The following is a 16,465-nucleotide window of genomic DNA, read 5'->3' on the forward strand; positions in this document are numbered from 1 at the left end:
AAAGGATAAGGTACAGGTAAGATTAAAAGGTAAGTAATCATTTTTGTGAAACAGTTTTATTAAAAATATAATGTACACAATTATTTCCACATTGAAATATTCAGTTATATTTTTAAGTCTTTTATACATAGAAAAAAACAATATATACAAAGTATCTACCAATCGAAATCATGTAAATCATATCCATCTATTTCTAAAATTTAAGTAAAGTTCTTATTATATTCTTACTATATATTTATATTTTTATCATAAGGTAGGTTTATAACGTATCTACTATTTATATTAAATATTATTTTTAGTGCAATATGCACGAATAGTTCCTACTTAATTACCGAAAGTGACTTTATAATCTAAGTTTTCTAAAATAATAAATAAATAAAAAAGGTAAGCGTACACTACACAGGACAATTTTCTAATGACAATTAAAATCTCAATATTTTGCCCACATCTTTTTGTTTTAATAGTAATTTTTTATAGTTTGATACACTATTTATAAAACAAATAAAACACTGAAAGCGATCGGTGTTTAAAAGTATTTGGGTAATATATTTTCCAATAATACATTTTGCCAGAAGTTATCTTTGACCTATGATGAACTCAATAGATAGAAAGTGAATTTTGAATTTAAAAGCATTCATGTGCTCAGTGTACGTTTTAAGATAGTCTTCATGTTTGTCTTATGAAGTCTCAAAACTTTATACATAAATTCACCTTGGTACAGATTTCTTAGTATTGATTTATTAGTATTTAGTCCTTATTACATAACTCCATGACTTTACTATACTTATGAACGAAGTAGAGACAGTCGTACTATTCATCAGGGATTAAACTCCAGGAAAAATACCTACCTATACTCAATAATGGTTTATTTTTTCTACCTTTAAGGATTTTCCACACTTTTCTTTGCGCTCCATATAGACCGTGTATGTCTTTGGTTAATCATGACCAATATTCTCTGTCTATTCTTCCTATTTTAGAACTGATGTTGTTTTTTTGTATATTTGTATTGCTGGTAGATGTTATCAATTTTATTGCTACAGTATTGTTATGTATGGTTCCCTTTTTCGTATGCAAATGTCCGATTTCAGTGTTGAACCTTGATTTTAATACTTTTGTTTTGTTAAGTTACGCACTCCTTTGTCCTTTCAGCTGTAAATGAGTAGGACATTTTGGTATTTTGATATTCCTTTTCCTTTTTTTCTAGTTTCCGAGAGTGGCATATACCGATTTTGTGCGTGGTCCTTTCTATCATTATCCCTTGAGGTTCTATGTGCGTGTTTCTTTTTTATCGAGGTTGTTAGCTTCACCTTTGAACCCTTCTATATTATCCAGGCTTGGGACTGGCTGTCTTGTTGCTCAGCTACACCAGTTATCTAACAGCAGCACAAGCGGTTGCACAAACCATGTGAAATGATACACTAAGTGAAAAAAATTAACAGAAGAATACACTTAGCCAATATAGTCTATTTTAGATTTAAAAAACCACCTCTATAATGAACCTGACTTTATCCGAGCCACCAAATTAAACAGGCTATGATAGCTAGACCATATAGATAGAATGAATAAGATGAAACTAATAAAATACCCGATAGAAGGATGGGATGGGACCAGAATAAGATTTAATGATCAAGTGAAGGAAAACCTAACAACATTGGAAATATGAAACTGGAAAACCAAGGCACTGACTCTGGCATAGGCCAAGACCCACAATCGGCCTACAATGTTTTGGTCAACCTTAAGGAGAAAGTTCAAGGATATTTCAACCTCGTTCCACTTTTGTATTGGTATTTATACTCTTTACTTATACGTTTTTATAGAACTTCTTTGTTAGACAATTTAGTTGGTTTTGGTATTTAAATTACTACTGTTAAATTATTGACCAAGGTGCTACTGTTATTCGCCACAAATTGAGATTTTAATACCTTGGTGTAGTGTAGTATAGTGCTTTTCAGCTAGGAAGAACCAACGCCGTTCAACTTTAGTGTTTTCCAATGTTGCCGAGAAGTGATTACTGGACCATATATTCTTATGGTCTATTATACTCTACCAATCAAAGACCATCTCCAAAATAGACGTGATATATTGGGCATATATAAGTACACCAGCAACTACTGCTACACAGGCTCTGATTACAAGGCTACACGAAAAGTGGAAAAATAAGTCAAACACACACCTGGAAAAGAACAATAAAAAAATAGAAGATGGAACAAAGGAAAAATGATAGCAAAAAAAAATGAGTGCAAAAAATGGTAATCAAGGTCATACCCAGCAGATTATGTGTGATAACCTCGCTGTAGTACTCACTAGTAACGCTGAATGATCTATGATAATCATTTATTGGTTTTTCTCTCTGGTCCCAATGCAGATTATGTCCTCCAATTTGTACTCTACAGCAGTTCCTAATATCTGCTCCAATATTATTGTTAATGTTCGAGTTATTTTTAATTTTTTTAGTAGACATGACAGGTATCGTTGACAATGAAGAGATTCGTTCCGAACATATATTTATATTTTCTTAATTATAAAACCATATTAATTGCTTTTTATTCAGTTTATTAATAAACTACTCTTAGTATAAAACAGATTTTTATACAGTACGAGATAGAGTCCTGTATAGTCTACGGCAATATTAAAATGTACAATCTCGATATTATGCGATTCACTTCTAATGTAAAGGTTAACACTCTAAAGTAACGCCAACATTATGAAACTAAAATTCAAATGGCGTAATGAATAAATAAATATAAATTATGTCATACAGGGCATTTCTAAATAAATAAAAATCTCTTGAAAAAATTGTAGTTATTTCACTGATTGAATCTTTCAAAAAAAAAGTTAAAATCAATTCAAATTTTTGTTCGCATGTTTTAAAAGAAATGTATAATACCATTTATTAATTAAAGCACATAAATTTTATTTAAAATATGTAAAAATCCAAGATATTCTCAACGTTTGTTTTTAATATGTGTCGTTCATTGTAAAAACGGTGTCATTCCGTATTAAAAAAATATATATATATTCTGCTTAATGGGATGCCATTGAGTAGTAAACGCTCATAAAAATAGACCAACGGGAAACTGAATCTACAGCAAACGCCAATTATAGTGAGTATCCAAGGGGTGAGCGAAAAAATAAGAGAAAAGAAAAGAGTTTTTCAGTGCGTTAGTCTCTGCACGTTACCGCTCACCAGTAAGGAAGTTTTTAAAAGCAAACGTGCCAGTATTAGGGATGATTATTATTTTATTATAAGGTTATTAATATTTTATTATTCCTATTATTCATTTTGTAAGTAAAATTTACCTCACCTAAATACTCCTCCAGTTCCAGTTCGCGGAACTGGAAGAAGAGTGAAAACACATAAAATGGGTCGTTGTAGATATCTGTGAAGTCAGACGCGAAGTGGAAGACATGTATATATCTGAAATCAGGGTAATAACTTTTGTATATGGGAAACAAAGAAAAAATAGAAAGTGTTGGATTTATGATGATAACAGACACATTAACAATATCAAAGAACTTAGAAGGGATTAACCCAAGAATAATACTTTGCACATTGAAACGATAAAACCGGCGTTTAAATAATTCAAACATATGCCTCTGCATCCACGCACTCGAACGAGGAAGTGAAAACCTTTTATGAAGACCTACGGAATGCAATGAGACTGATGACTGCTACAAACAACTAATACTGGACGACTTTAATGCTGGGATGCTGGGAGTTGGGATGTAAACTGGACGAAACTGAAATTGCAATGGGCCACTACGGATTCGGACAAAGAAATGAAAGTTGTGAAAAGTGTCTGTGCGCCAAGTATTTTGTGGTGGCCATCCCTCTGTCGCAATTCCCTAGCCGACCCACAGGACTACCTGTTCCTCCAGACCCGCTGTTCAAAGGAAGCATGTGGACGAGGTCCCCACTTCTGACATGACTGGACGCAACTGTCCTGGGGTATTGCAAGAATCTCCGAGATGGTGTCGTTACACATCGGCCAAATCACTCTAGCTCCCAGAATAACAGGGTAGACTTGAAGGATGATTTCTGGTTAACGTGTAATGGCAGTCTCCCGGAACTTCTGGTTGTCATAGACTCATTTTTTGCTATTATAGGTCTAATTTAGTGTAATGTTGCTCCCTCCCAGCTCACCTGTACATCCACCACCGTTGTTACTCCTCCCCGATAAACAACAATGTCTGGTTTGAACATCTGTCCATGGCGGTGGCGAACACAAGTTTACATCTCTATCGACCACCCTTTAACTCGGCAGTGATGTCCTAACTTCTTGGCAATTCTTTCCCATTGTACTGCTGAACATTGTTGAAGGACGTGTGGAAGGGTTTCCACCTTTTCACCGCCCGCTCTACATTTTATAAGTTCCGGAGGATAGGACATAATGCCAGCAGTCGGCAAATTATTTGATCGTAGTTGCACCATTGAACAAAGTCTTAAGGGGTCCATCCGTTGAGCTTTTTGTATAGTAGTAGTGCTCTTGCTATCAGTATTTTTAGCAGAGTATTCAATTCCTGCCAGGATTGAAGAGCTGGCTATCTTCTGTTTCCATAGTTGATCGACTAGAATGTAGTCAGACATGAATTGTAATTTTCTAATAAGTTTCTGGGAAAGGTCGGTGTTTAAAACGTCCTTGCACACCGTTCATTGCTGTTCCTCAATTTTAAGAGGCGCTTTAAGTTGGAATAAAATGCGTGAGTTCCAGAACTCCCAAACCACCATCCCTAGCCTTTGCATATAGCGCCGGAGGTGTGTGTATATTGCGGTGCAACGCCCGTTTGACAAATAACTATATCAAGCGATCCGCCGACCTTAATATGGTCTTACAATGTTACTTGTTATGTCTACTTGTTACTCTGAAGCTGATTCATTAAGTTACACCGTCTCAGTGGAATAAAGCTGTATATTAGTCATGCACAAAAAGGGAGATATAAGGCGAACTGAAGAACTATAGATCTATTAGTTTGTTAACTCACATTTACTAGTTTATGTTTATGAAGATAATAACTAATACACCATCAAGTCATTAACTGAATAAACCATTGAATATAATAAGACCCCTAATACTTAAAAAAGAGTGGCCCTTAAAATATATTTTTTAAAAACACAATTTATGCCCAAGACAAGGACTTCGAGCCAGTTGACTCCTACAAGTATTTGGGCCATGAGATCACATAAGTCGGGACAACCAAACAATCGAGCTGAAGAGAAGAAAAAGATTTGCAAAAGAAAAGCATTTGAAGAGATAAAAGATATTTTAGGTCAAAGATTCCAATGTGGAAAGAAAAGTATATAAGCAGTGCATTCTGCCAGTGGTGACCTATGCCTATGGGACAAAAACCCTAACACTCACAAAAACAGTGAGTAAACTATAAGTTGCGGAAATAGCAATGGAGAGAATAATGTTAAAGATTTCTCAAAGTGATAGAATACCTAACGTTACAGTTCAGGAGCAGCAAAAGCAGTTGATGATCGGTGGACGAAAAATTTTGGAATGGAGCCTCCAAATACAAGCTAAGAGAAGCCGACCGATGACATAAAAAGAGTGATTAAAAATTGGATTCAGATGTCGCAAAATCGAACTAAGTGGAAAAGCATGCGAGAGGCCTATGTTCAGCAGTGGACGTTGGAGGCTAGATGATAAAGTAAGTTCTGTAATGTAGTTTTAAATAAGGTAATTTTTAATGACACAATTTTTTAACTAACAAATATAAAATAAATAGGTATATTTATAATAATAAATTACTTCCAATATACCTTTTACTATGATAGTTTCTAAAACAAGGTACAACACACAAGTGTATATCACATAATTTCAATGGTGAAAAATGTTTTCAAAATATCTATGGGTACGAGCAATTTACATCCTGAAGATGAGTCGTCAAAACAAACATTTTAGGAGATATGAGGATAGATTGATATTAAACTAGCCTTTGATAGATGGCGCTACTTGATACCGAATTGGTTTCGGTGTTGACATTTGCCATTCGTGACATGCCGTCTGTCAAAATTTTAAGTATTAAAAACAATTAGTTTGGTTTTTACAGCCGTTAAAAGCAAGTAAATTTTGTGTTTTCGGAGAAATGGAGAAAGTTGAGTATCGTTCTGTTGCTATGAAGTACTGTTGCTAACGAAGGTTGCACCTTCGTTAGCAACAGTAAAATTTTTGAAAAGATGAATTTGTTCGTGGTCGTACGAGTGTTTTTGATGATGAGCGTCCCGGGAGGCCAAATGAAGTCACCACGCCGGAAATGATCAACAAAGTCCATGACATGATTATTTCCTACGAACACGTACACAACATCATTCACCATCATTTGGACATGAAAAAGCTATCCGCTTTTTCATGTCCAAATATATTTTTTCGCCGATTTATTACCGTTGATGAAACCTGGGTGCATTATTACACAGCGGAAATCAAAGAATAGTCGAAACAGTGGCGAAGGGCCGCCGAAGAAGGCAAAAAGTGCACATTCGGCCGGCAAAGTGATGGCGACTGTTTTCTGGAATGCGAAGGGCATCATCCACCTCGACTACTTGGAAAAAGGAAAAACAATCAATGGTGAGTACTACGCAGCATTATTGGATCGATTCGATGCCGAATTGCGTCGAAAACGCCCCGGTTTGGAAAGCAAAAAAGTGCTCTTTCACCAAGACAATGCACCGGCTCACCGATCGACCGTCGCCATGGCAAAATTACACGAATTGTCTATGAATTGGGTGAACACCCACCGTATTCCCCAGATCTTATCGCCAGCGATTTTTTCCTGTTTCCAAACCTAAAAAAATGGCTCGAAGGACGCCGTTTCGCAACAAATGATGAAGTCGTCGCTGAAACTTCGGCCTATTTTGAAGAACTCGAGCAAAAGTACTATTCGGATGGGATAAAAAAATTGGAACATCGTCTTAGTGTATCGGGCTAAAGGGGGACTATGTTGAGAAATAAATCGATTTAATTCCAAAAAACTTGTTTTTTCTATCAAAGGCTAGTTTTATATCAATCCACCCTCGTACACTGTTAATGGTTGATTTAAATTCTTGAGTTATGCTGTTTGTTATATTATCGTCGTCTTTACTGCCTTCCGATCTATAATCATTATTGTTGGTTTTAGACCTCAACGTTGTCATCTTTAAAAAAAAACCTCAAACTCATCTCCCTCAATTTCTTGAATCAGTTGTAACAATTCTGCTTCATCCAATCCGTTTCTTTCAGGAACATACTTTTCTAACGTTTATATTCGATCACACCCAAATAATAACACCTCCGCATATAATAAACCACGCCCATTTTCAAATTTCATTGATTCAAAATCAGTTTACCATAGGTAATGCCTATAATCCTATACGCCTACCACAAATCATTAGAAAACAACTAGTTACCACCTAATAACTAATAATTTTCCATAAAATTTGTATACAAATGGTTAGTACTGAAACTGCTATACGAGATTACTGGGTAATAAGTCCAAAAGGTTGAACAATGCCGCCAAAAACGGTCCTTCCAAAATCTAAGTAAAGAAACGTCACCATAATTGACGTAGGCTGTACTAAATTTTAATACTAAAAATTCTTCTAATAAACAAAATTATTAGAAGAATTTTTTGTATTATAAAGTACCAAAAACATAATTTTTTTAATTTGTATTTTGAGAACGATGTTCGAAGTGGAAATTTAAACGTCAAAATAAACATATTTTAAACTAAAATTGGTTAAATCCCAGCAAAAATAGTAAATTGTATTAAGATGCCACAAAAAATGTCTTCAGAACAATATACTTTCAAAATTCAGGTTGAAGATAATTCACTTGTACAATTAACGACATATATTGTAAAACAAATACAACCAATTATCATAAATAATACGACTAACTGAAAGAGGAACGATTTACTTTCATTGCCCATAAATTCACATGAGCGACGAAAGGTCGTTTACTAATTTAATGGGCAGTGAAAGTGTTAATTACTGGAGATACACACAGTCCAGGTCAAAATTGAACTTACCCATGAATCAACATTTAAAATAATTGAAAAGTTACTCATCAGAATGCGCTTTTACACTTTTTTTATGTTATTTAGCATTTTTTTATTAGCCGTGGACAGCAACTCAAAATTCATTTAATTTTTGTAAACAATATCACAATATATGTACATAAGTAATGCCGTATGGGTAGTGATTCACTGGACGACATTTAAAAATATATTTGTGCAAGCAGTAAACATAACTAATAAATATTATACACTATCATTGTTCATTCGATATTACAAATATATTATTTAATGAATAATCAATACTACCTGGGGTTTAGCTCATAATATTCTTCAGTATAAACATCTATTTCAGCAGATACTTTTTTGAATTGAAAGCTTAAACGTTATAAAAACCGCAGTGATCTGTGTTCCACAGAGAATACTCTAATTCGAAGAAGTACCTTTACAAATGAAGTTTAACCAGACCTGTACCTAAGTCATGTATGAGAGAAAACTGAAAAACAATTGGGTTGAACATTAGATGGATTGCATATTCATCCATTTTAGGGTAGAACATAAACAATAATACTGTTTAACTTTACAAAACTACGAATGGGTAAAGAATTGCAAACAAAGTTAATACATTTGATGAAAATAATAGTGTCCTAAGTTCCTTTTATGGTAAAATGGTAAACCACGATGTCGAAGTTATTGGACATCCTCGAAGGTGTAAAAAAATTGATAGATAACCTTCAATAGAACCATGGAAAATATGAAGTCAACAGATAAGCCATGATCACATATTCTATTTTAGTACACAGTGATAGTATACGCTATAAAAATAGAAATCTTAACAAATATAACAGCTGTAGTAATAGAAAAGATTACTGAAATATGGGAAAAAAAACTTCCGAAGCACTTTGGAAATGAACAAAACTTATCATTGAAATTATCAAAAAAATGAACTATCTGAGAACATTTTGAATGAAAAGTAATAGGAGATAATTGAAATGAAATGCTATACTGTTTGTTGATATATTTTTATATTACTAATATTGGTAATTCTTCTTTTATCCAAGTACAAAATCGAATAGATTGAAATCTGAGAACACGTTTTAAATGAAAAATAAGGATAGATAATTGAAATCAAATGCTATATGATTTGCTGATACATCTCTGTATTAATGATATTTTTAATAAAAAAATCGAATAGATCGCAGTACTACAGTTTAAAAATTGCAAAACACAGTTTTGGCAATTATTTTAGTATTATTTGCAGTTACGCTATTTATATAAACAGTAGTCGAATCAATGACAAAGCATTATTGTATATGTGTTCCTATACAATCCTGACTGCTCTTTTATGATAGTTTGTCAATCAAACTAATTATTTTGTTATCACTTTTTCTCCATATTCTACAAGCTGTAGGTTCTTCCAAGATTTGTACCACTATACGTTTCAACTCAGCCAACCGACGACATATCTTCAACTTAACCTTAAAGTCCCCCTCTAAAACACTAGCCATTTTGAAAAAGTTATTTTTTGTTATAATTATTCTGGTCAAATCTTAACTTGCATAAAATATATTTTTTCCAAATTAAATGATTTCCTATTATTGACCACCAAATTAAAAGATATTAATATTTAAAAAAAATTGTAATTTGAAAAATTCAATTGTTGATGAAAGTCCCACTACCGTTCAGCTAGATCTTCAATTATGTATTTAAATGTTCGTGTTGTTCAAACTGAGGCGTTGTGAGATGTATCTGTTGTTTATTCTTTCATTGGAATTCCAACCATGGATTAAACTGTGAAAACACAAGTATAACAACAATTACTTGATATTTGAATGATGAATATATTTGACAGAAATAACTTGCAAAACCTAAACATAACCTAAAAGTCACACATTGAAGTAGAACTGATACTAAAATCAACAAGAACGAAAAATGACGATAGAAAAGAGGTCACATACAAAATAATCATGCGATAAAATTAGAACTGCTATAGAAATTATCAAAAATGCAAGATGAAGGTAAAAAGGAAACCAGAAAAAAAGAAACGCTGCAATAACAAATAGGAACCACAAATTATTCGAGCTTAGAATGAGTAGTAAGTATACATATATAAAATAACATACAACCTCCATCTAAACCTCCAGTAAATATAAAGCCAGAAAAATACATATTCGAATGAGTCTCGAAAAACCATATTAGAGACGTCATCATCATCATCATAAGTGGCTCGACAATCCGTTGTGGATCTTGGCCTGCTCACAAAGAAGTCGCCACTCCTGTCGATTCCTGGCAAATTTAGAGACGTCATAAGAAAACTAAAAAAAGAAAAATCACCAGGCTACGGTACCTTTAGTGTTGATATTATTAGAGAGTTTGCAGAGGAGCTGCTACCGCTATAGCTAAATAAGTTAATTTCTCTCTTATCACTAGATTAATCCCAAACTCTATGAAAATGGAGATAGTGGTACCATTGTATAAAGGAGGTGACTAAAAGCAATTAAGAAGTTATCGGCCAATATCTCTTTTAACAACCACGTTAAGGATCTTGGAATTATATGTAAATTACCATTCATCCAGCTACTGGTTTAACAGGCAATATGGTTTTAGACATGATTCAAGCACAGTTTCTGATGTTACTGACTTAATTACAGACATATACAACAAATTAGACAAGGGTTAAGTTGTGTTTTTGTATCATTGGATTTGTAAAAATCTTTCGATGCAGTTGACCATGACATATTTATTTTAGTGTTTAAACAATATGGCATAATTGGAATGGCTGAGGGACTATTTGAGTGGCAGAATACAAAAAATGCTATGTAACAATGCTACGTGAGGTAAAAGATATTGCATGTGGAATTCCTCAATGGTCTATATTGGGACAAACACTTTTCGTGATTTATATAAATTCAATATCCAATTTACCACTGCTGTCCATGCTGTATCTGTACACTGATGACACTGATCTTCTGTATGCCAATAAAGATCCCAGAAAATTAGATAAGTGGCTTAAGTATCACAAACTCTCACTTAACATGTATACCATCTATAACTTTTTTTTATTTATGGTTAAGATGCAATTTTATTGCCTCACGACCTTACTCATATTGAAATTGGCATTATATAAACCAAGTAATCAATGTTATTCTTCTTGATTTTAAAAATATTGCAATGTTTAGTAACACACCTAAGCCACATATCACAAAATGGTGATCAGGAGAAAAGTCGCATCTGAGAGACCTATTTCATAGTAGATTATATACATTTTCAGCAGAAATATTTTTAAACATTGAATATGTTCTTGTACATATTTAAATATCATTGTTTCGACTAGGTGCATAATAATTTTATATTTATGTTTGTGTTCTATCAGCAGGATTAAAAAATTGTTTAAATATTTGAGTTTATTATGATAACGTATAAATTTGAGGTAATATTTACTCCAATTTTATAACTTTTTTTGGGACTAAATATCACATTATTCAGCATAAAATCTGTTTTCTGATCTCTCTCTTCAATGTCAAAACATTCACTAAAAATTCATTTTTCATAGATGTGGCACAATTTACCAAAAAATTAAAAATGTAAAATAGTTCTGAACAATTATAATAAATATCAGTCTTGGTGCAAACAATATATCGGGAGTTAACAGGTTGACTACCTCTCAAGAACTTCCGACTATCCATCAAAAGTTCGATGAATGTTCTTCCACTGATTCCGCAATATAATGGCTTTTTATGGGATATATAAAGATCTATAGATACGTCAACTACTTGTAGTAGGTATTTCGGTGTATTATATATAACATTAAATAATGAATGACAATGCATAATAAATTTAACGACTTCCAGAACTTAACAAAATCCAAAACTTGGCTCTACAGAAACAATTACGATTTCATTTCGAACAGTTTGATTGTTTATAAACTATGAACAAAATAGAGAATAATCAGTCTAAGCCAAAACAGGATACCTGAATAAATTTTTAACATTTCGATATTTCAAAAAGTGCATATTTTGATTATTTTATAGTTTTCCTTAGTTAGCAATTGCTGACAAATTACTTCAATATAGGTATTTCATAAAATTAAATATGTATTTATTGCATAAATTAAATTCTTGGTTGATTGAAAGGAAAAAGATGATAACTGCTGTTTAGCTTACTTAATATCATTGATAAAATTGTTTAGGAAAGTGTTGCTTATCTTCATATAACATATTAAGGGCGTATTGTGACACAAATCACAGTATAAAAACCTTAGCTATGGTCAACAGGTCACCACCGTACCTAAAATCACGCCATTCCATTTTTGTTTGAGCATTACTTTAAAACATGATAACCCACATCAAAATGGCGACTGGCAGTATTGCACCTCTCAAAAACCACTCGTTTTCAAGCGATAGTTTAAGTTAAAATAATAAATTATATGAGTCAATTGATGACAGTCTAGTGGACAAAAACTTTGTTTCATCTAGTGGTCATGAATCCTCAGATATAAGCGAGGTATGTATTTCTTTTTCTTTTTGTGGCATATCACGTTGATGCCAGATGTCAGAAGAACTGCAGGGAAAAACTAAGTGGTACACATTTCACAAAATTCTGGCACCTAGCTTCGTATGATTTCCGAAATAGTTACCTTTTTGGTTATATTCGACACGAAAAAAGCAAAGATCTTACAAGAACAAACAAAAGCGCCAAGTAGTGTACAGACTTCGGAATCCAAGATGCGAGATTTGATCATATTGTTAAGATGGAAACAAGTGGAGCTGTTGTGTCTTCGAAGGATGATCGTGGTTAACAGGAAAAAAGACCAAATGCACTAATGTCGAACAAAAACAATCGGTAGGAGATCACATTGCAGCAATTTTAAAGTATCAGAATCATTATAGCAGATACCGTAACATAAATGTGACCTATTTTGACTCCGATATGTCAACTGCAGGCGTATATAAAGAATATGATATTTCATGGTGTGAACAATAATACATTGTTCATGTAAAAGAAATATTTGTTTAAAACTACAAAAGTGTGAAACGTGTAAAACACGTGATGAAATAAATGTTACGATTGATGCTGCAAAATCAAACACAGAGGATGATAATTCTACGGGCTTCTTAAATTTACACCAAAATGGAAGACCAAAGTTCCATAGATAGACAGAACATTATTGTCGGTGCGTGAAAGACAATTTAAAGAAATTTGGCTACAGCGGCAACGTTGCAAGAAATACCGAATAATCAGTACAGTCCACTCTCTCCTCACCCCCCGATGTCAGACAGCATTAGAACGAGAACGAAGTTGCAGCGATCGACACACCATAAATATTTTATGTTTTATGTAAAGAAAATATATATAATTTCAAATGTATCTGAAAAAGAAATTCTGAATCTGCTCCCGACCAAATGGTCCTTCGAGCCGAATTGGAAAAAGTGATTCACGGATTTCAACATTTTTTCTCGTATTTTAAGAAGTTTTTGGCACTTATTTCATTGAAAATATCTGAAAAGTAGAATGAAGACAAAATGAGTGAATTGATTCATGATCGCGGTATTTTAAATGATGTAACAAATAATAATTCAGGGTGGACTGCGGGTCATATTTCCGTGCATTTGCCAGACGTTCCTTTACCGGTATTTTATGGGACGATAGAAACTTGGAAAAGTTTTTTTGATGTTTTTAATTCATGAGTAGATAATAGGAAAGATCTAACGGACGCACAAAAGTTTATTTACTTGCGCTGTTGTTGTAAAGACGCGACTTTTAAACTAATAGAGCGATATGATGTAACAAATGAAAGTTATAAGGAAGCATGTCTCAACTCACGACCTCTTGTACCTATTTCCCAAGATCCTTACAACTATCTTCCCTTGACGCCTGTACATTTCCTTATAGGAGACTCACTCGTCTCCATGCCACAAATTCCGGAAGAAAATGTTAGCCCGAACAGACTTACCAGATTTCACAGAATTCAGCAGTTGCATCAACAGTTTTGGGTATCTTGGTCCTGAGACCATTTACCTTGTAACGCTGTAAAAACGCTCAAAATGGCAGAAATAAGTATCAACCATTTTAAAGGTTGATTCTCTCGTTGTATTGATAGAAGAAGGTGCACCACCATTGAAATGGCCTATGGCAAGGATCATCGAGCTTCAGCCCTTGGAAGGACGGTGTAACCCGAGTGGTTAGTGTAAGACTTTCCAGTGGAAATATTGTGAAAAGAGCGATAACTAAAATATGTATTTTACCAGAGACAGATACTGAACTTTAGTTTTTTATTTTAAGTTGCTTTATTTCGTCATTTGTATTTGTTTTTTGCTTTTGTTTGTTGCTTTAAGTTAAGCTGTTTGCTATGTTTTTAGTAATATTTTGTTTATTGAAAGTGTAACCTTTCAAGATGGCCGGCATGTCGCTGCGTGAAGATAATTTAGAGAAATTTGGCTACAGCGGCAACGTTGCAAGAAATGCCGAAGAGTCAGTACAGTCCACTCTCTCCTTAACCCCCGACGTCACACAGCATTAGAACGAGAACGAAGTTGCAGCGATCGACACACCATAAATGTTTTATGTTTTATGTAAAGAAAAAAATAATTTCAAATATATCACTTTTTTCTAAATAACAAGTAAAGAAGAAATTCTGAATCAGCTCCCGACAATTATTATACCTCTTATGGAAGATCATCTAACTTTTGTCTCGCGACAAATATACAAGTGGAACTATGTGATAGTTTCGACAGTTTGGCGCAACGAGTCATAGAGCCGAGCTGCTCATAAAATTACTGCGTGAATCTTTTTTGTAACAATATTTTTGGTCAAATATATTTCAAATATTTCGACAGAAAGAGGATATGTACCAACTGGACTACAACAGCGTAAGACAGATCTAAATGGAAGTTTTTAGAGGATGTGCAGTAGACGAATATGGGCTGATGATGGTATAATAAATGATTCAGTCCTTCTCGTCGAAGAATACTAAAGAACTTTGACAACGAATAATAACTTATTTTTGCGTTTGCAGCAATCATTTCCTATTATTATATATGATTTAGGATTTTCAGAATCTTTACGAAGTTTTGATACATTTGTGTATATTGGAAATATTAATAATAAAAATAGGAATTTAATTATTAAATTCGGTACTGTGAATTTTGGCGAATACTACTATTAAATATAAGCATTTTGAACTTAATAAACTCTTTCCAGGTAACAGCAGAAATGAATGATTTTGGATTAAATCTATTGTATGAAAACATCAAGATTGTTAACATAAAGCTATGCAGAGAAGCGCTTTGTCAGTAGTGGTTGGTTATAGAAAAAAAAAGTCATTTGCTATATGCATATAAAAAATTGTCTTTACATATAAATTAACGCACTATTAACGGCTTGATAGATAATCGAGCTGGTCGGTTCACTTTTTATCCATTTCACAGATATTTTTATATGTCGTAGTTTAAAATCTAAATTAGTTCTACGGCTTTGAATTGAAATTCTGGAGTGAATCAGCTGGGTCGGAGGATGAGGTACATGGTCCCATAACTTGGTGATCATTCATTGATCCCTACCGGAAGAGCGTAAGGCGCTAGAAAACCGGAAGATAGATACTGTTTATCAATACAGTTGGCAGTCAACCTGTTAATTAATATTTTAAACGTTCCTATATAATAAGGAATTGTAAGAGTTATTGAGGTTTCTTTAAGCTAGAACGGCAGATGCAATTTGTTATGTAAGTATGATATATATAAATACACATTCTCAATTGATTGTAGCAATTGTCAACAAGTGGTGTCCATTTACTTATAGTCTAATCAACAAAACTTGTACTACATCAAAAGAAAGGCTACCTTAAACGAACTGCACTACTTCAAGCTAGTGAAAACTCTGAAAGTTGAAATTCTCACTGGTCGTGTATGTTGTAGAGGTGTGTCCTACACTAGAATAAATAACGTCATTCTGGTAAGCGTTAGCGGCGTTGCTTCCATCTTGTTTATCTAAATCCTGCGGCATACCGAAATTGGCAACTTCGGATTTGAGTTTAATTTCATCGCCGTTGGCTGTCTGGATGACTGAGGGCAGGTTTACCAACCCTGCATTATGCAATTCTGCTAATTTAGCGCTATCTATTAGTAGGGGTTGGATCGAAGCGTCAGGACCTGGTATTTTGAGATTGCCCATGATGCCCATCACTATCCTATGCGGCTCGTTTTGGATTGCTGCGACCTCGTTGTTTAGTGTGAGGTTGGTTTCTGAAGTTGACGCTTGAGGGGGCATAAGTCCAGCTTGTTCGAGAATGTTTTGTTCCTTTTTCATAGTTCTGAAAATGTTTTAAATTATTATTAGAATCCGTCTCAAATTTAATTATAATAGAAAAAGAAATATTTTATCTACGACAACTTAGTAAAACTTTGTAATAAATATTTTAAAATTAATGAAAAACGTTTTAAATATGTATTCTCTGAAGCTATTTTCTGATTTGTAG

At 33.6% G+C, this 16,465-nt stretch overlaps 1 protein-coding gene and 1 long non-coding RNA gene across 3 annotated transcripts in view; both read right to left on the reverse strand.

The window, feature by feature from the left end:
* Positions 1 to 16,465, reverse strand: part of LOC140435580 (uncharacterized) — a 334,868-nt gene that overhangs the window by 111,390 nt on the left and 207,013 nt on the right. The window lies entirely within an intron of this gene.
* The window catches only part of LOC140436766 (uncharacterized), a 76,877-nt gene continuing 60,462 nt past the window's right edge, over positions 51 to 16,465 (reverse strand). For both annotated transcript variants that reach the window (XM_072525849.1, XM_072525850.1), the window contains one exon: positions 51 to 16,300. In XM_072525849.1, coding sequence (XP_072381950.1) covers positions 15,856 to 16,300 — 445 coding nt within the window. In that variant the 3' untranslated portion in view covers positions 51 to 15,855. The remainder of the gene's footprint in view (positions 16,301 to 16,465) is intronic.

The sequence above is a fragment of the Diabrotica undecimpunctata genome, chromosome 3, assembly GCF_040954645.1.
Source record: "Diabrotica undecimpunctata isolate CICGRU chromosome 3, icDiaUnde3, whole genome shotgun sequence".
Classification (NCBI taxonomy): Eukaryota; Metazoa; Arthropoda; class Insecta; order Coleoptera; family Chrysomelidae; genus Diabrotica; species Diabrotica undecimpunctata.